Below are 21,184 nucleotides of genomic sequence, written 5' to 3' on the forward strand. Positions count from 1 at the left end.
AGAAGTTTGTATCGTCAGTACGGAATAGCCCAAAATTCGCGCATAAACTGTAAGCAGCGTTAAGAAGGCCCCAACGTTATCCACCAGGTGATTTACCAACATTATGAACACTAGCGAAATTTTAACACACACTTGGGATAGTCCTGAAGTTACTTTTAAATCTGTTTTGTCACAGTAATTAACGACGAGCTGAGTTATGTATCCGATGATGTCCTCAGTCTAACCACCTGTGGCTGTATCTACCAGAGGATTATGAAATAGTATGAATACCTTCCGGAACAGAGCATCAACTATGTAATCCTTATTTACATCCCCCCCCCCCTCTCTCTCTCTCTCTCTCTCTCTCTCTCTCTCTCTCTCTCTCTCTCTCTCTCTCTCTCTCTCGATTTAACTCTGAGCAAAGCGACCTCCGCTCACCATGATCACCCTCGGGGAAATCAGTTTCATTTTTTACATAGGACATTTTTTGGTCTCAACAAAGGTGCGCCAGTGCTACGGAAAGAAAAAAAGAAAGCGTTAAGTGCTATCGTAATTTTTAATATATTTACCTGCTCAGTTTCAGATTCAATGCAGATAAGAGCAGGAGTATAACGGGACTATTACTGCGGATTCCTCATTAAGGTGACGTTTCATCAAGGAATATCGCAACCTATGCCACGCTTTCTTTCAACTTACAAATGATAACATTTTAATATCATATTGACTACTACTCGACTGTGGTTACTCCAAAAATATTAAAGAGTCTTTCAGAGACTGCCACCAGTCACAAAATTTTGTTGTTTACCTAAATTATTTGATCGAGCAACAGGTGCAGAGTTAGAAATCTATTTCTCAGGTTAGAATGATAGTTCAGTAAACTTTTCATAAAATTACACGTGGATATTGAAGTTGTTCTTTACAGCTTTTGTATGTATCGAAGTCACTCTAAGAAAGAATAAATGACATAGAAGGGGGAGTAGCGACCTCGTTTTCCTGTCAGCTCTTCACAATGTTTTCTTTTTTTCTTTTTTTAATAATCTGTTTTTGTGTGTCATAATACTGTACTGTTGTGGTATCTGTGTCTTCTTGTGGTGTGTTCAGTTGCCTCCATTGCTGCTGTACCTTGGATCTTATTAACCACCGTTCATGAACTTCCAATGGATACTTAAGACAGGTTACGACAACAAACTCGACTCTGTCATTGATAAAGGTGGCAATCAAAGGGCAGCTTCTTTCGATTTAACTATCGTTGTGTTGATCCTGATGTTATGTGTTAGTTCAAAGATAAAATAAAAAAATAACGAACGAGAATGGTATCGGTCTCTCAAAAACCTTTATAACTAATGACTGCGAAGATCATTAACTCTCTTCTTATGGAAATGAAGTGGAAATGAGCGTTTGGCTTCATTGGCCGAGAGGCCCCGTACGGGGCAGGTTCGGGTGCCTTGCTGCAGGTCTTATTACATTCGACGCCACATTGGGCGACCTGCGCACCGGATGGGGATGAAATGACGATGAAGACAACGCAACACCTAGTTCCTGAGCAGAGAAAATCTCCGACCCAGCCGGGAATGGAACCCGGGCCCATAGGACGACAATCCGTCACGGTGACCACTCAGCTATCGGGCCGGACACTCTCTTCTTATAGGTTGACATAATTTGCATTGATTTTTGCTTAATCTGGTTAGGTGACAAATCATATTGCATCCCTTAAAAGACATTCTTATTACGTACAGGAGGTGCGCTACTGACTTTATTTGGGCAACTTTCTAACTGTTCAAATCTTTATTACATCACAATATCTTCAGTATTTCAATTACAAACCTGGTTCGAAAAAAAAAGGCATGAATTTAAATGCTTGGTTAGAGTTTTAGTTACAAATGCATTTTTGGAAGTTATGAACATCAGACAATTTTTTCCAGTTTATTCTCGTGGAAACCCAGAAGATGTACCAAATATCCATGATGGGCTTTGCCCTGAGTCTCCTGTAGGGAATTAGTTACTTGGCAACATTTCAACAAACATAACACTGTGCATTATACTTGCAACAGAACATTTTCGTAAATTTTAGTTACATTCCTGGTTCAAAAAATATAATTTTAGTTCCAGTTTATCCAGACAATGTTATTTCCCGGTGTACAAAGTCTTGAGCAGCTCAGTATTTGGACGCAGACCGCCATCAAACCATTGCCCTCATCACATTCGTAATGCATTTGGCGTGGGGGATGCAGACATCATCAAACCATCGACTTCATCTCGTTCTTGATGCAGGCCTTGAAGCTTTCCCACCTCTCGCGGGTGGGCTGCGCCTTGAACCTCCTGCGCAGGCGGTCCTTCATGATGGCGACGAACTCGCGCTGGCTCAGCCGGCCGTCGCCGTCCACGTCGAAGATCTGGAAGACGGTGTGGACGAGGTGCCGGCTGACGCCCGCGCCGCCGCAGATCTTGACGGCGCGGAAGAACTCGTGCTCGGCGACGGGCCGGCCCACCACGTTGAACATGTTCACCGCCGCCGTGAAGTCGTCGATGTTGTTGAGGAACTGGCAGAAGGCCCAGAACTCGTCGAAGCCGATCCCCTTCTCCTCCTTGATCCTGAGCAGCAGGCGGTCGAGGTAAGCCTTGCACTCGGCAGAGTCGAGGTAGGTGTACCGCAGCAAGATCTTGGCGAAGTCCATCTCGGAGATGCGATCGGCGCCCTTGGAGAACTCGGCGAACTCCAGCTCGACGACCTCCTTCTGCAGGTTCTCCATGAACTTTTCGAAGTCCTCGTAGCGCAGCACCTCTCTGCCGGACTTGCCGAAGAAGTGGACAGTGAGGAAGGTGTCTACGGCGTGCCCGCCGCTGCTGCCGTCCTGCGAGTGACCCTCCTGCGACGCCTGCCGCCGGCGGAAGTTGTTGTTGTTGTTGTTGACCTTCCAGAACTGCTGCTTCTTGCCCCTCCACGTCTGGATGAAGATGTCCTCGATGATGTGGAACTCGGACCTGTCGACACGCCGGTTACCGTCCGTGTCGAACATGTTGAAGGCGATGACGAATCCACTGCGGGGCTTGATGAGCACAGACAGCAGGAAGAGGTACTCCGTGTACGAGATGAGTCCCCGGTCGCGTACGGTGCGGAACATGGCTGGCGACCCCGCGTCGAGTGGAGGGGTTGCCTCGCGGAAGGCGACCACGTCCGCCTCGCTCAGTTGTCGCCTCTTGAGCCGGGGCCGCGGTTCCTGGTCCAACACCGACTCTAGGAAGTCCTGAGGCGTCATGTAGACCTGCCCGTCGAACTCGACGGACGCGAACTTTATGAACCTCTGTTCGCGGTAGGCGAGCTTCCCAATGACCGGACCCTTCTGCTCTTCCTTCGGCAGCTCCTCCGCGTTGGCAGCCTCCAGCTTCCCCGTGCGGCTCGCTGCGTACACAGCCGCAGCGCTGCCGATGGCGCACGCTGCAGTGACCGCCACGACACCCTTACGCTTACCGGCATTGTAGCTCTTGGCTGCAGCTGTGCCCAACAACCGTTTTGGGATCCTGTGCAGCCTCGACCCTAAACGCACCAGTGACGACATCGTACAGCTATTAAGATTGATATCTGCTTTGTCTTCAATCACCGCTCCAACTTACGCCTGTTAAAAGCTTCCTGGTTTCATTGCACTATCTGATACTCCAGTCACTTCTACGATAACAGCCATGTGCAGACTTCGGGCACCTGTAAACAAAAAAAAAGTTGTGTTGAGGTCGAATAACACTGCTAAGTTTGGGTGACAGAATGTCTGTACCACTCCACATGTGGCATCCAGCAAACCAGTGCTTAACAGTATTGGTTAAAAACAGTCTTGGTTGCAATTGTAGTTTTTATCTTTCAACGACGCGTTTCGCCTTATTTAATCCTCTTGAGGTTGCCTTAATTTGGTATTTCTTAGAAGAATCCTTTAGTCAGCCTTTGGCTACACTGACTAAAGGATTATTCTAATAAATACCAAATTAAGATAACCTGAAAGTGCCTAAATCAGGCGAAACGCGTCGTTGAAAAATAAAAAACTACAATTGCAACCAAGACTGTTTTCAACCAATACTAGAATATTTGTAAACACTAGCTGTGTCTGCCGTGCGCTGCAACACCTATTTTTGTGAGTAGGCACATATATACAAATCAGATACATTTTGCGTGAACAAAATGATGAAAGAATGATTTTTGCGCATTAAATTAAATGTTTAATAGTTTATTCAGAATTTGGGGATATGTAGTGTTTTTGGTGTTTCCATCTTCTGTGAAAAACAAAGGCCTTTTTCGGAAATTTAGCCAATGTACGTGTATGTTACGGATTTGGTTATACACTGACGGAAAAAATCGTCACAATAAAAAAATAATGTAGGGAAATAAAATTTCGAAAATACATTTGTCTAGTAATACATTTAAGTGATGAACATTGAAGATCACAGGTTAATGTAAGCGCAAGATGTTGTTGTTGTTGTTGTTCTCTTCAGTATAGAGACTGGTTTCATGCAGCTCTCTATGCTACTCTGCCCTGTTCAAGCTTCTTCATCTCCCAGTACCCACTGTTTAGTGTTTTCATCTCTTGGTCTTCCTCTACGATTTTTACCCTCCACGCTGCCCTCCATTACTAAATTGGCGATCCCTTAATGCCTCAGAATATGACCTACCAACCGATTCCTTCTTCCTGTCAAGTTGTGCCATAAATGTCTCTTCTCTCCAATGCTATTCAATACCTCCTCATTAGTTATGTGATCTACCGAACTAGTCTTCAGCATTCTTCTGTAGCACCACATTTCGAAAGCTTCTATTCTCTACTTGTCCAAACTATTTATCGTCCACGTTTCACTTCCATACATGGCTACACTCCATACAAATACTTTCAGAAACACCTTCCTTACACTGAAATCTATACTCGATGTTAACAACTTTCTCTTCTTTAGAAACGCTTTCCTTGCCATTGCTAGTCTACATTTTATATCCTCTCTACTTCGACCATCATCAGTTATTTTTCTCCCCAAATAGCAAAACTCATTTACTACTTTAAGCCTCTCATTTCCTAATCTAATTCCCGCAGCATCACCCGATTTTGCAAATGTGAAATGCTGGTACATTATAACCGGCTTAACCCCATAATGTTGAATACAATCATGCAAGCGTGCATACAGTGTGCTGGACAACTGCCTGATGTCAGTTCCAAGCCAGTTGCCTTGGTTGGTCAATACAGGGACGATGAATGCTCTTTATGGATGACGCTTGAGTTAGCGTCCGATGATTTCCCGTATGAGCTATATTGAAGACAGCTCTGGTGATCGAGCAGTCCAAGACAAGATATGAACACTCCGTACAGCTTGTTGAGCTACAACAACCGGCCGGTGTGGCCGATCGGTTCTAAGCGCTTCAGTCCGCAACCGCGCTGCTGCTACGGTCGCAGGTTCGAATCCTGCCTCGGGCATGAATGTGTGTGATGTCCTTAGGTTGGTTAGGTTTAAGTAGTTCTAAGTCTAGGGGACTGATGACCTCAGAGCCAATTGAATTGAGCTACAACAGCGGTATTTGGGCGAGGGATATTCTTCTGTTGAGAATCATATCTTGGAATGCAGTTTGTGAATGGCAGCACAACAGGTCGAATCGACAGAGTTACAAATTTGCAGCCATAGTGCGTGGGATAACCGCGAGAGTGTTCTTGTTGTCATGCGCAATCGCGCCGCTCACCGTAACTCCAGCTGGAGGTCCAATGTGCCTAGCACAGGCTCTTCCAACTGTCCTCCTAACCAAAACACGACCATCACTGACACCGAGGCAGAACCAACTTCCGTCAGAGAACAGGACAGACCTCCACTCTGCACTCCAATGAGGTCTCACTTGACACCGCTGAAGTCGCAAACGGCGGTGTCTTGGAGTCGGTGAAATGCACGCTACAAGGCGTCTGTCTCGGAGCTGTCCTTGAAGCAACTGATTTGTAACAGGTCGTTATGTCACTGTGGTACTAATTTCTGCTCAGATTACTACTGTATATGCAGTCGCTGCGCCAGAGTCATACGCCAAACGCGATGGTCTACCGTGTCGGTAGCACCACGTGTCCGTCCGTAGACCAATCATCTTGCGACCGTACGTTCTCGTGACCAGCAGTCATGTACAGTGGCTACATTCCTACCAAGTCTTTCTGTGATGTCGTCAGTCATACGACCACACTGCCGCCTGAGAGATCGATCCGCCGGATGCTATTCTCTCGATAAACGGAACAGAAGAACGGCTGTGCTAGCCAAAGAGTACACAGCCAGTCGCAGTACTTCTGCTCGCCTCCAGGCCACTTCATGTGCAGCAGGAGAGGAGTGCAGTTGTGCCAGTCTACAGTTGGTAGCCGCGCTCAGTGATCAGCCAGCAATGTTAGTCACTCATCGTCTGCAGCTCAGTCATTGCTGCCATCAAGTCTTTGTAGCCCACTTGTGAAGTTCCGCAGTAATAATACAGTAATGTCAACAGTACTAAGTTGGCAGTTATACACAATTCTACGTTCTGTCATGTCGACAGCCAAGTTAGTCTTCAAAAACACCGGATTCTACGTTCAAGATTACGAGACATTAATTCGTCACTGCAAATCTTGTGACTTGTAAATTATGGCATTCTACAGACGTTTAGTCTAGTCGCGTCTTCTACAATTTTCAACCGACATATCATGGAGTACAACAAAGTTCAGTAATAAATACTTTATTTTTTACTCCTGCTAATTAATTGTGTTTCCCTGTTGTAGCTACCAAGCAGTCTTGGCATAGTAGAATCCACGTTTCCCGCTCCTTGGCAACTTCATATTTTCTACCTCATGTTGATGGACTCGGTTATGGTGGAAGATCGGGAGCCATCACTTTCTGCAATATCGTAGAAGGGAATCCAGCTTCTAGTACTCCCGTTACATGAGCCTGTTCAAACTCAGTGGTCAAATGGTAATGGGGTCTTTGTCGCCTTAAGGCACTCTTGACTAACATCAACTCAGCACGGCAAATCTCAAAGGTAGCTAAAGCTCACGACAGTTACAGCCTGTGTTAAAGCAAACCTGATTTGCATCCTTAAAGTGGAGCTAATGGCGCCACTCTCATACGACTGGCGCGAAATTTGAAAAGACATCAACTTTCAGGTGCAGAACACGCCTACAAACTTTCGTTTATGTCTCTCAACTCCTCCTTGGCATTATGAGTTTCTTCTGTAAGTATATATTTTATCCTACTTCTACCAAATTCAGCCCAGCAGTTTCATCTAAATTCTGAAGAAACTTTTAACTCTGCCAGTAACTGATCTTTGTTTCAGCAAAATGCACTATTGCTGGCAAGTGCCTTATTCCCCGCTTTTTGTGTCACGCGACTCTAGGGAGAACGCTAAATGTATCTGTGGTATAGACCCGTGTGGCATGCTGTTTGGCTCCGAAAAGCGCTGTCAGTATTATTGGCTGGCTATAGTGCTCATTCTCACAGTATGTTTGACGCAACGAAAACGCAAACATGACACAGACTGCGCTTTAGACGCATAAAGTATTGAAAGTTAAGCAGTTACAGGAAATAAATACCGACACGTCATTTTGGTACGTTTATACATGTCACTCGTCCTCATTGTCACCACCAACAATAGCGGCAGTGATTGACGTGTCTATCAAATTTTCATGAAATTGCTGCAAATGTTCCTGGGTTATCTTTTTTGTCACGCTTTTCCAATCCAGACTCTCATTCATAGGGGTATGTATGTATTGTATGTTAACCGGGGGCCTAGAAATGAGAGGCTCCGACCCCTCCGCAGTTGCAGTGGTCCTCAACCCCACGACGACTACCGCAGTCCACTTCACCCCTCCGCCGCCCCACGTCGAACCACTCTTTCAGGGTTATTGTGCGGTTCGCCCCCCTCCCTCCCTCCCCTCCCCCAGGGGACGTCTCTCACGAGACGAGTGTAACTCCTATGTTTACGTGGTAGAGTAATAGCGATGTACGCGTACGTGGAGAACTTGTTTGCGTAGAAATCGCCGACATAGTGTAGCTGAGGCGGAATAAGGGGAAACAGACCGCATTCGGGCGAGGCAGATGGAAAAACCACCTAAAAACCATCCACAGACTGGCCGGCTTACCGGACCTCGACACAAGTCCGCCGGGTGGATTCGTGCCGGGTACCAGGCGCTCCTTCCTGCTCCGGAAAGTCGTGTGTTATACCGCGCGGGCCATTCATAGGGGTGCTAGGAGTGTCTTACTGTCACAGTAACTTTTTTACCGGATAACAACAAGTTATTTGTGCCAGTTTTGGTAGAGATTTCTTCAGGCGTTTAGAGATAGAGAGAGAGAGAGAGAGAGAGAGAGAGAGAGAGAGAGAGAGAGAGAGATACTGATACGTCCTACCTCTGCACCGCCCCCCCCCCCCCACCCGCCCCTTCAAGCCCTGCGACAACTCTAGGCATGATGACCGAGCGAGGTGGCTAGCACAATGGACTCGCATTCGGGAGGACGACGGCTCAATCCCGCGTTCGGTCATCCTGATTTAGGTTTTCCGTGATTTCACTAAATCGCTCCAGGCAAATGCCAGGACGGTTCCTTTGAAATGGCACGTCCGACTTCCTTCCCCGTCCTTTCCTAATCCGATGAGACCTATGACCTCGCTGTTTGGTCTCTTCCCTACTTCCGCTTGGGACGCGACAGCGATCGGACTTGTCAGTACTTCCGCGTAGTCGTAGCGCCGCAAGCCGTGTTTATAGAAATTCTTCGACCGCTCATACACTGCAGTTATGGCTCCCAGTGTACCTCGTAAGAATACCCTGTGTTTTGCATTTGAGAAATCTTCCAGAAATGTGCAACCGAGTTCTCTAGAAATCCATGACTGGATAGTAGATGTTATTGGCATCACACCGGATCAGGTCCACACAGCATATTATGACATGGCGGAATACTGTCTCTTTGTGAAGTTTTTAGACCAGATTCAACTGGAGAAAATTTTGGTGAATACTTGTGGGAAAGCAGAGTTCCGACATCGTAATCAGTCGGTGAGTACACTTTCAATAACTAACGCTGACATTGAGTATAATCAAGTGCGAGTGTTCAATTTGCCACCTGAGGTTTAGAATTGTTTTCTTACAGATGTCCTCGCCAAATACGGTGACATCTGACAGATTAGAAAAGAAAAATGTTCGAGCCGTCACAAACTCCAATGTTATAGCGGGGTTCGCTCAGTTGAAATGGGTGTTAAAGTCAATATCCCATCCTACATAATGGTTTGTGGTAATAAGGCTCATGTTATTTACGGGGGACAAGTAGGCACTTGTTTTATTTGTAACACGAGTGGTCATTTACGAGATGATTGCCCACGGCGCGTTATCGTACTTCCCAAAACAACCCAACCCAACTCTAGACGTAATGGGTTGTTATCGAATGTTTTTATATTTCCCCCCAACAATATTTTTATATAAATAATGAGTTGCGTTTATAAAATATTTCATTAAAATTGCGGGCGCGCAGACAGTTCACGTATGTCTCATGGTACTCAGAGGAATGAGACAGGACCGCATAGAAGGCGAACAACCAAAATGCTTCAGTACGCATGGTCCTATTGCAGGTAATATGGAGCTACCGTTTTCTGACCTTAGAACGGACTGAACTCTACCAGTTATAGGCTGGCCTACAGATTAACAAGGACACCGAAGCACGTAGCAACTCGGCATATTTGACATTAACAAACATTGACAGAGGTGAAAGACAGATAAAAAACTAAGGATTAAACTCCACACTTTTCAGTCTGTAGGCTTGCACTTTACCACTGAACCTCCAAGCCACGAAACTATAACATATTATGAAACTGCAGTGTATGTGTTGTGAGTAAGTACAAAGTAATGTTCCTTCGGACATGCATGCACGTCCGAAGGACATTGCGTCGAACTTCTGCAGAACACAGGCACTGCAATTTCGCATTCATCCACCGATACCGGGATTGTGACTTTAAATGTCTGCCCTGTACGGGAATAACGTTTATGGGATGTACGAGTACAGGTACGACTACAGACGACGACACTTGAAGTTTGGGTGTGGGCATGAGTCATGCTCGGGTAGCCGATTGTGGTTAAGGCGGTCGCCCGCGTAAAACGTGTAATCCGGGTTCAAGTGTCGGTCCGGCACAAAGTTTTCTTGTCTTTCTATTATGATACTGGGAAGTTTTCATATTCGCAACGCAAATACATTTCATATACAACATATTACTCTCACAGCCGCTGAAAACACTCGGCGCGGTGGCTGATGTCAGCTAACGAAGTCGGATAAAGTCACACTGTCCTTCGAGTATCTTCTATTTGTATCGATGTTACCTTACAACACTGAGAGCTTGGTACGCTTGTGTGTACGAAAGCAGCCCACCCGAAACAGATCTGAGTACAGCAAAGACAATGTACGTTGCGGTAATTCCAGTGTACATAGTAGTCTCTTCTGGGCTAGAGTTTGTAATAATCCGAAATAACTATCGGTCCAAATCAAAACACAGTCTTGCTGCCTTTCATGTAATCTGTAACTCTACATCTAGGTTTATCTCTACATGCTTACTCTGCAATCCAGATTTAAGTGGTATGCAGAGGGTTCATAGAATAAAAAAAAAGTTCAGATGGGGCTTAACATCGGAGGTCATCAGTCCCCTAGAACTTAAAACTACGTAAACCTAACTAACCTAAAGACATCACACACATCCATGCCCGAGGCAGGATTCGAACCTGCGACCGTAGTGGTCGCGCGGTTCCAGACTGAAGCGCCTAAAACCGCTCGGCCACTCTGGCCGGCCTCATAGAATCACTTTCAGAGAATTTCTCTACCGTTTCACTATCTAATAACACATCTGCAAAATGAACACTTAAATCTTTCCGTGCGAACGCTGATTCCTCTTATTTTATTACGATAGTCATTTTGCCCTATTTAGGTGTCAGTCAACAAAATATTTTGCAGACAGAGGAAAAAGTTATTGACGGCAATTTTATGAAAATATTTCGCTGCCAAAGAAAATGCCTTTCTCCTATTTACTGTCACCCTGACTCGAGTATCATAGCCATGACACACACTCCCTTATTTCGCCATAGTACGAAACGAACTGTTTACCATCTGATACTGCGTAGCAACATTACTTCAGAAGAGGACGGACAAGAGTTGTGAAGGCAGTTTCTTTAGTCTTCTTCGACAACTTAAAAATTGTGCGATTCATCACGCAACCGGAATTCATTGGACTCTTTTTGGTACTCACGTGAAAAACCTCACAGTTTTTATTGTTTAAGGTCAAAGTCACTTTTCGCACCATAAAGACATCTTGTCTACGTAATTTTGTAATTGGTTTTGATTTTATGACGACTTTACTAGATGGTAAACAGCAGCATTATTTGCAAAAAATCTAACAACGCTACTTAGATTGTCTCCTAAATCCTTTATGTAAATGAGGAACAGCTGAGGGCCTGTAACACATCCTTGGGAAACGCCAGTTATTTTTGTTTCCGTAAGATGGCTCTCCGTTAGTTACAACAAACTGAGACCTTTCTGACTGGTAATCAAGAATCCAGTCGCAGTACTCCAACGATACTCCACTAGAACACAATCTGATGAAATGTGTCAAAATCCACCAGTAAATTAAAAAATACTGAATTATTTGTGATCCTCTGTCGATAGCTTTCGTGTGATAGAGCCCGTTGTGTTTCACGAGAGCGATATTTTCTGAATTCGTGCTGCATACGTGTCAATAGTTATTATTTTCAGAGGTATTTCATAATTTTAGAAGACACTATATGTTCCAGAATCCTGCTACAAACTGATATCAACAATTTTGGTCCATAATTCAGCTGATTACTTCAGTTTCGTCTCTATGTATTAGGTAGATATGAGCAACGTTCCAGTCCTTACGTAAAGCCCTTTCGTCGAGCAAGCAGGTACACATGATTCCTAAATACGGAGAGCTATTACGTCAGCATAGTCCGAAGGTTACCTAACTAGTATATAATCTGGACCTTTAGACTTGTATCTATTAATCGACTTCAGTTGCTTCGCTACACCAAGGCGATCTGCTTGCAAGTTACTCGTGTAGGCAGCTGTTCTTCAAACTGATATTAGGATATTTACACCGTATACTTTGATAAAGGAACAGGCAGTCCACAAGCTCCCACATGAAACAGCGGAAGAAATACGGAGAGAAACCAACCGTATACTGACAAAGGCGAAGTTACCAGCATCCAACAAGACCTGGGCTGAGCGCAACGGCCTTCGAGCACTACGTAATGATGACAGCATTGTGGTACTTCCCGCTGAAAAGGGCAATGCCGCCGTAATTATGGAGTTCGAGGACTATGATACGAAGATCTGTACGCTACTGAACGAAGATACTTATCTGAAGCTCCCACGCGACCCGACATCAAGAATAGTAAGAAAAACATCAGAACTTCTTAAACGATCTTCAGTGGAAAACAGTGTGGTTAAGAATCTTCTCCCACAGGCGCCTAGACCACCTACTGCTTATGGTTTTCCGAAGATACACAAGGACGGGACGGCATTTCGCCTTATTGTGTCCACAAGAGGTTCTCTAACATACAAGCTGGCGAAGTACTTGGCCAAGCTCCTCGCTCCACATGTGGGACACTGCGAACATCATATAAAAAACTCAGCAGAATTTATCAGCAGAATCAACCGTCTGCACCTTAGTGAGGACGATATTATGGTCAGTTTTGATGTAGTGGCGCTGTTTTCGAATGTACCTAAGATTCTCTGGATCTAATTTCCCAGTACTTTGTAAGTGACGTGGTCGAACTATTTAGACACACTGTTACGTCATCCTACTTCGTGTACAAAAGCCAGTATTACGATCAGACAGACGGCGTAGCAATGGGTAGCCCGTTGGCTCCAGCTATTGCAAACCTTTTCATGGAGAACTTTGAGGATATTGCCATAGATACTGCGCCATTGAAGCCTAAGTGTTTCTTTCGATACGGTGACGACACGTTCGTCATTTGGCCACACGCACGCGAGAAATTAGACGAGTTTTTGGAACACCTCAATGGCATCAACAGTAATACCCAGTTCACCATGGAGGTGGAAAAAGATAATGCATTGCACTTCCTCGACGTCCTTGTCCACCGTAAACGAAATGGGTGCCTTGGACACAGCGTCTACAGAAAACCCACCCACACAGACCTGTACCAGCTATCATCATCCAGCACAGAAGGGCACAGTATTGCAAACATTGGTGCATCGTGCAAGAGTAATATCAGACGACGACAACGTGCTCCACGAACTGAGCCACCTAGGCAAGGTTTTCAGGAAGAACGGCTACAGCGACCATCAAGTGAAAAAAAAGTGGTTTCTGGGAAATATCAGAATAAGACAACCGACGTAGAACAGGAACAGAAACTTGCTTTGCTGCCATTCTGTGGCTCTGTGTCGGGCAAGATAAGCCGCCTGTTGAAAAGACACAAGATCAAATCGATCTTCAGGCCTCCAACGAAAATCCGTCAATTACTGAGACCAGTCAAAGACGCAGTAGGTCTCAGGACACCTGGAGTCTACGAAATACCTTGTGAGTGTGGCCAGAAGTACATCGGACAAACAGTGCGCACCGTGGAACAATAGGAAAGAACATGAGAGGTATTATCGCCTACGCTATCCAGAGAAATCTGCGTTAGCTGAGCATGCATTAGAAAACGGTCACCACATAAAATTTGACGATACCTCTGTCGTGGCTCGCACAAAGGCTTCTGGGACAGTTTAATACAGGAAGCTATTAAAATAAAAATTACCACAAACACCCTGAATAGAGAAGGTGGCTTACAGCTCAGCACTGCGTGGGATCCACCGATCGCGCCGTTGAAGAGGGCACATCGAACGCCGACTCAAAACATGCCCATATATGGCAATGTCACGGGCACCAGTGACGTCACAGCCGGCAGCTAGCGTATATAAGGGCGCACCAGCAGCCCACTGGCAGTCATAACACTTGACAATGGCCAAGGAGTGCTTGGCCGAAAGCTCGTGTAGTTTTAACCAATTGACGCGGTTCGAAACCCGAGAACATTTTCTTCAATGTTATAGCTGCGAGACTCTGCATTCATACATGTATGAGGTGTATTGCGTATTATAGGACATCACGCAATGTTTATAAAGCTTTGACAAGGGATATTTACCTGCTGGGATATTTTATGCGCGGTATCCCATGTAACATCGCTACCAAATTTCAGAGAGTTAATACTTCATTTGTAATGTAATGACAATAAATATGGCCACGCCACTATTATGAAACTTTTTATTTCTTCTGCAAACCAATCCGAAGATGCCAAATAAAGGTAAAACGCGTCCTTGGGAAATAACAAAAAGATTTCAACACTGCAACTAAGACTGCTTGTTTCTTCTTACTCATTGTTGTACGTACCAGGTAAAACGTTCTAAGTTTGTAGTCAACTTGAAGGTTAGTTAGTAAATCACTATGGTGTTCGAACCATGGCTCTATCTGAAGTGATATACCCTTTCCCTAGCCTTCCTCTGATATTTTAACTGACAGACAGCCACATATCGGGGTTTAGTGAAGGGCTCCGTCCATGTGTCAACCCTTCAAAGAACTTCGGACGAACTGTAAAATCGCATAACATCAACAGTGACATGCTTGCCAAAGCGAGACTGACTATTCTCTGAATGGTTGCAGAGGGTACAGTGGAGGGCACTCTGAAAATTTGATAAAGATAAATTAAAATTTTGATTGTGTACACAATTGTGAAAAGCACCTGAAGGTTCTATGTGTATGCATGTAAAATATACACCCATGCTAATTCCGTTAGTTCTTTTGAAAATAAGTATTTTCTTGTCATACTAAACCGTTAAAGCTCATCCTGTGTTTACACCTTCATTTATGTAGAAGAAATAGTCCTGTGATATGGGATGAATTTTTTTGAAATACCCGCTATCTGGATTTTATGATATTTATTTGGAGTTCTTCAGGTCATGTGATTCCAAAGCTGCTTTTCTGCTACGGTTCGACTCACAAATTCATCCACGGGCATCTTTAATCAGTCAATAAATCCACAAAGATCTGCAGTGCGCAAATGTGGCATCAAATGGTTTGCACACCACGAGGCTACCAGAATGCTGTAGGGCCAGCAGCTCAGAGACTCTGATCTTGTAAGCGGCTTACAGCACAGCGTCCTCCAGATTTCCCCCTCCCCACCACCACTTCCCTTCCGCTGTGGAGCACACAGGAACGAAAAGCGACTGCCGGTGCGTAGGCAGCTGTCTGTGGCACGTGGCACCGAAGAAAGCTCACAATATCGCCCTGACAGTCCATCGATTCTCCCCATGCCAACAGCCGCCAGCTTCCTCATGCTTTCCTTCTTCTCGTGCGAGCATAAAAGTAGTTGTGTATTTATACTTACATTGCCAGCATTTACAACAATACTGACTGCGTCCACAGACATGTGAACTTGAGGGTCTTTTGCGTATTCGAGCAGAACTGAAGCCAAGTTCTTCATGAAGAAAACGAAAAATAAAACTCTGAACACATAGCCTTGTGATTAGAGCATGTTTGTTCACCAAACTTTTTCTTCCAAATATTATAAAATCAAAATGATCAACTGAAATTAAAAGTTACTTTTAACAATCACACCACCACCACCACATCATCCTCGTGTCGATTTATATCGATCAATAATAAGACATGTATGTGTGGCGTGTACGACTTTGGCGCAACCTGTGGCACAGTCAGGCGCCGTCTTCCCTTTCTCAACTTCGATAGTTTTCCATCTGTCCAATCTTCTTCCTGAAACCCCCTTGAATTCATCTCATCTTCAACATCTTGCATCCATCTTCCAGGAAATCCTCCAAGTTTTCTTCGCTAAACAGATGTCTTTTCGGCCATCTATTATCAACCTTTCGTTGGAGCTGGCAATGCCAAGTTAATATTTTGCTATCTACGGCCTCGGGGAGTCTCTCTCTTTACGTATTAATTTCCTGGATTTCGTTACTTGTCACGTGTTCCTGTCTAAAGGTACGACAACTTCTTTGTCAAAAATCCATCTCAAGGGACAATAATTTATTTTTCTCTTTTGGTTACCTCCCGTATGTCAGCGCTGTATGTGGTGAAGCTCTCTACAATTGACTTATGCCGCAACACCTTGGTTGCCTTTATAATTTTGTCACTCCATAGGAAGGAGTTAAGTTGGCCATTTACTCTTTTTCCTTGCCCAATTTTACTTGTGTCTTGTGTGATTGTTCCATTTGCTGTAAAAGTGTATTTAAATGTATTTAAATGTATATGCACGTTTAATTTTTCAGAGATTCCTACACACAAATGTATTCGGTCGTCTTCACCCACTGCCACATATTCCGCCTGTTTTGTGTTTACTGTCAGCACCCATTTTGTGTACTCTTCGCGCAGTTTACTGAAAACGTAACACGAGTCGTCTATACTTTTCGCCGATGACCAGGTTCTGTTAGCGGGAGGCTAAGTATAGAGTATTTCTTGTCCTACAGGAATTCTCATTCCCCGACATTTCCTCCTTGAATTTTGCAAAACTATTTCTAAGTACGATTTAAGTAAAATCGGTGATAATGAACAACCTTGTTTTAGACCTTTATTTACGGAGAATTCTTCAGAAATTTTGCTGTCTACTTTAACCGTACTGTCGCAACTCTCGTTCAAGTTTCTTACTGCCTGGGTTCATCATCGAAACTTTAGCTGCTAACGAGGACACCACATGTGAATCGGATTTTTAAAATCCTTTATATTTACGGCACATGAAGATTAGGAATCGAACAGCAATCTGTCAAAGCAATACGACACATATCTCAAACATTCTCGAGAAAATCGGCTTTGAAGTTTTCCAAAGACCTTCAATTCGCTAAAGCTAGTACGAGTTTTCGGTGGGCTACTTGGTTTGCTCTTTAATAGAATGCTAGCCTACCACATAAGTGGCACAGGCTCGGCTCGCTGCTGATGCAAATTTTTAGACAAAACTACACGTTCGATAAATATTTCCGTTAAAGTAAAAATCATAAAGATAATAAATTTGTGTCTGCAATGTTTTAATCCAAATAGTCTCCATTGACAAACATATGTACGACACTGGTATATAAGAATTTATATTTGTAATGAAAATTGGAAAGGTCTGACCGCTATGTAATCAGAAAAAGAAGAGACACATTTTTCATAAAAAATGAATTAGATAGGGGTAATTAGCATATATATCACGAATTTTATATTTAAATGACGTGGGTGTTACAACCAAACGGGAATAAACGAAAAAAATAATGACCAAAACTCGAACCAATGATCCAGCAAGTATCATATTCCAGAGCTACCTACTTTTCTTACTTCTTCATCTATTTTACGTTTTAGATTCAAATGGTTCAGGAAGTCGACTTTTAAGTTTTCCGAGCACGAAACTTCCTGGCAGATTAAAACTGTGTGCCCGACCGAGACTCGAACTCGGGACCTTTGCCTTTCGCGGGCAAGTGCTCTTGCCCGCGAAAGGCAAAGGTCCCGAGTTCGAGTCTCGGTCGGGCACACAGTTTTAATCTGCCAGGAAGTTTCATATCAGCGCACACTCCGCTGCAGAGTGAAAATCTCATTCTGGAAACATTTTCCGAGCACGTTTAATTTGCTAAAGCCAGGACGATTTTTTCGATGGGCCACGTGGCTCTATGGTAGACTGCGCTCCTGCCATGTGGGCAGTCTAGTTCGATTCCCGGCTAAAGCAAATTTTTAAACAAAGCTGTACATTCTTAGAGCAGTTCTCTAAAGCGTAAGCCGGCCGCGGTGGCCCATCGGTTCTAGACGCTACACTCCGGAACCGCACAGCTTCTACGGTCGCAGGTTCGAATCCTGCCTCGTGCAAGGATGTGTATGATGTCCTTAGGTTAGTTCGGTTGAAGTAGTTCTAAGTCTAGGGGACTGGTGACCTCAGCTGTTAAGTCCCATGTGCTCAGAGCCATTTGAACCTGGTATGTTCGCAACTAAGACGATTGACTGCGTTGTTCCATGGACGCCCAACGGAGTTCCGGGATCGTGCATATAAAAGCTTGTGCATGCGTCGCCGATACACCTTGTGCAACCAACAGCACGGTTGCCACGTGGTACGCCACCTCTGAAGCACACACGTCTGATCTTATTGTCTCCGCTGAGTGCGTACCGTGCCGTGGGAGATTTGAAAGTGATCCTATGTTCAAACTCGTTTTACAAACCAAAATGAACACGTCTGACATTGGTTCCTTATCAAGTAAGTCCCTTCCACAACCTTTACAAGTTGGTACTATCATCTGTGAAACACCCTGTACATGTAGGTATAGACATTGGAGTGATGAATAAACGCATTTGGCTGGTGAGAGCAGAATTTCTTCAAATCAAATGGCTCTGAACAATATGGGACTTTACAGCTGAGGTCATCAGTCCCCTAGAACTTAGAACTACTTAAACCTAACTAACCTAAGTACATCACACACATCCATGCCCGAGGCAGGATACGAACCTGTGACCGTAGTGAGAATTTCTTCCGAGATATATTTCTTTAAAGACCTGAAGAGCATAATGGTGTTACGGCACAGAATAGTAAGGGCGCATGAATTACAAAAATACTATTAAAACCGTCATTGCCGCGAGCAAATACAAGTCACGCCAGAAACAGGCGGAAGCAGGAAGCCAGTGGGTTAGGTCGACAACACATTGCAACACCGACTGCCGAGGAAGGATATGCATTCAGCAGAAAGTAATCTGCGACAGAAAACCAAAGGAAGTGAGTCAGTCATATTCGTTAGCTCTTGAGACGTCTTGCAAAACACTATGTCTTACGTAACAGCACAAAGCGAGGGACTGACACAGCAATTAACAGCCTGTTAACGGACTATAGCAGAGTAAGGAGGACACAGTCAGTTATTACGAACCGAGGCTTGCGTCATACCCTCACGCTAGCAGCCTTTCAATACTCTAGCTCTCATCATCAGTTGATCATTGGGATAATGACATTCACAGTAACAGCACATGATTCCATTGCTACGATCTATGTGTCTTACGTTCTCCAGCATAGTTTATGAATTAGCCAACGATATAATCAAGACAATGGTCTTCACCTGATAGACTTCATATATGAAGACATAACTGCTTACAGGTGTTGATAAGTATGAAGTGGGAAAGTTAAAAATGTGTGCCCCGGGATCTTCTGCTTACATGGCAGACGCTCTATCAGACTGAGCCATCGAGGACACAGAGGATAGTGCGACTGCACGGACTTACCTCTGGAAGGCTCCCCGTGAGACCCACATTCCCAACTTACTGTCCACACACTAAATTTGTAGTGCCCCTGCCCACTATACTCATTTCTCGCGACAGTCAGTCTACGGATTCCCATATGTGTTTTAGCAATGTGAGTGAATCCACACCGAAGAAGAGCATTGGTCGGTAAGCGTTATCTATATGAAGATGGTATCTATTCTTTCGGACAGTAAGATGGAAATGGTGGTCTCACGGGGAGCGTGCCAGAGATAAGTCCCTGCAATCGCACTATCCTCTGTGTCCTCGATGGCTCAGTCGGATAGAGCGTCTGCTACGTAAGCAGGAGATCCCGGGTTTGAGTCCTGGTCGGGGCACACATTTTCAACCGTCCTTGTTGATATTGATCAAGGCCTGTAAGCAGCTAATGGTCTGGATTTCATTGGAAATTTCATTGATAAACTTTGTGCTGCTCGCACCTATCATCTTCTACTGGAAAAAACTGTGACAGTCTTCCTACATCATCACATCGCACAGTGCTGTCAATACCGGACTTCTGTACGGAAGCCAGTAACTGGACATTTTGGGGTCCACGTTCCTGTTCAGCAGTCTGGCTCCTTCGGAGATGCACCGACCACACGACTACCGACATCATGCGAATAGGTCATCAAGCGTCATCGTAGAATTCGGAGTGTGACCGAGTACACTCGAGCAAGCCTGCACGAGAACCACTTCGTGGTGGACAACGGTAGTGCTCACTCTCCGGCAATCCGACAAGGCGCCAGGATCGCTGAGATCACCTGCTGGGCGTGAAAACGCTGAGCTGACTCGACGGACGTCAGCTAGAATCCAACACGCAGCTGAATGAGCAACAGCCGAGGCTGATGCGGAAGGACAACGATTTGTCAATATTGCGAATAAATAACTGAACTCTAATCATGATCGTAACACCTATGCTGACTTCATGCAGAGGTATCTCAGCTCGGCCCTCTGTAATGGGAAGGAATTAGTAATAATTCATGATAAGTAAGTTGGCAGACCGAGGAAAGAGTATCCGGCGGGAAGTTTCGACTTTCTACGATATACTGGCGATGAGGAACTTTCACAAAGCAGAAAGCCTAAACAAAACAAAAAAGAAAAACTGTACTGAACACTTTTGAGGAGACTGAATAGCTGACAGAGAGGGAAATCAGCGAACCTGTCTTTCACTGTACCCCATCATTAGCGATCCGTATGCATCCCCGCCACAGCAGCTCTGTTACGTGGTATAACACTAATTCGAACCCACAGTCCGTGTCACAGGAAGCACAAATCCTTCCCGTCGAGCGCCGATCACCTGATCAGTGTGTGGCTGCCACACAAGCGAGATGCTTCTAGGAAATTACCACCTCAGTTAATTAACCGAGACCTCCCGACATTGCGTGTTCTATACGTCGCCCACATCTACCAGCTCATCTCTCCATATCCGAGTCAAGTATTCTTTCCACCATTATTAATTCATACAGCAACAAAAAGGAGTATCTGTACTGTCAATTAAATTTATCGTGGCTTTGCCCGAATCCACATTAAAATCCGCATCTTATCCCAATTATTCATTCAGTGTCAGACTGACCGTGAACTAAACGCCATGAAGACAGCTATCAAAATACGAGGGTCGGTCAAAAAGTAATGCCTCCCATTTTTTTCTACTTAAAAAAATTAAGTTAAGTGAAAAATTTGAATTTGGCGCCATTCCCCAAACCTTCTTCTGCAATCCACTGCAGTAGTAACTTTCTGTGTCAACAGGTGGCAGCACAGCAGAAGTTTGTAAGATGGCCAACATCGATGTTCGTTTGAGACAGCGTTGTGTGATTGAATTCTTGAATGCAGAAGGTGAAACGCCCATACGCATTCATGAAAGACTGAAGAAGGTGTATGGTGTTGTGACAGTGGATGTCAGCACTGTTAGACGATGGGTTCGTCGTTGTAAGGAAGCTGAAGGGCAAACACCGTTGACTGACG

The 21,184-nt window shown here is 44.7% G+C and overlaps 1 protein-coding gene across 3 annotated transcripts in view; it reads right to left on the reverse strand.

The window, feature by feature from the left end:
• Window positions 1–991: 991 nt before the first annotated feature.
• The window catches only part of LOC126354414 (calcium uptake protein 3, mitochondrial-like), a 492,488-nt gene continuing 472,295 nt past the window's right edge, over window positions 992–21,184 (reverse strand). For 2 of the 3 annotated variants that reach the window (XM_050004035.1, XM_050004036.1), the window contains one exon: window positions 1,709–3,676. In XM_050004035.1, the coding sequence (XP_049859992.1) occupies window positions 2,217–3,536 (1,320 nt within the window). In that variant the 5' untranslated portion in view covers window positions 3,537–3,676 and the 3' untranslated portion in view covers window positions 1,709–2,216. Of the gene's footprint in view, window positions 3,677–21,184 lie in introns of all 3 variants that reach the window. The other variant, XM_050004034.1, reaches the window with a different exon arrangement.

Source organism: Schistocerca gregaria, chromosome 3 (assembly GCF_023897955.1).
Source record: "Schistocerca gregaria isolate iqSchGreg1 chromosome 3, iqSchGreg1.2, whole genome shotgun sequence".
Taxonomy (NCBI): domain Eukaryota; kingdom Metazoa; phylum Arthropoda; class Insecta; order Orthoptera; family Acrididae; genus Schistocerca; species Schistocerca gregaria.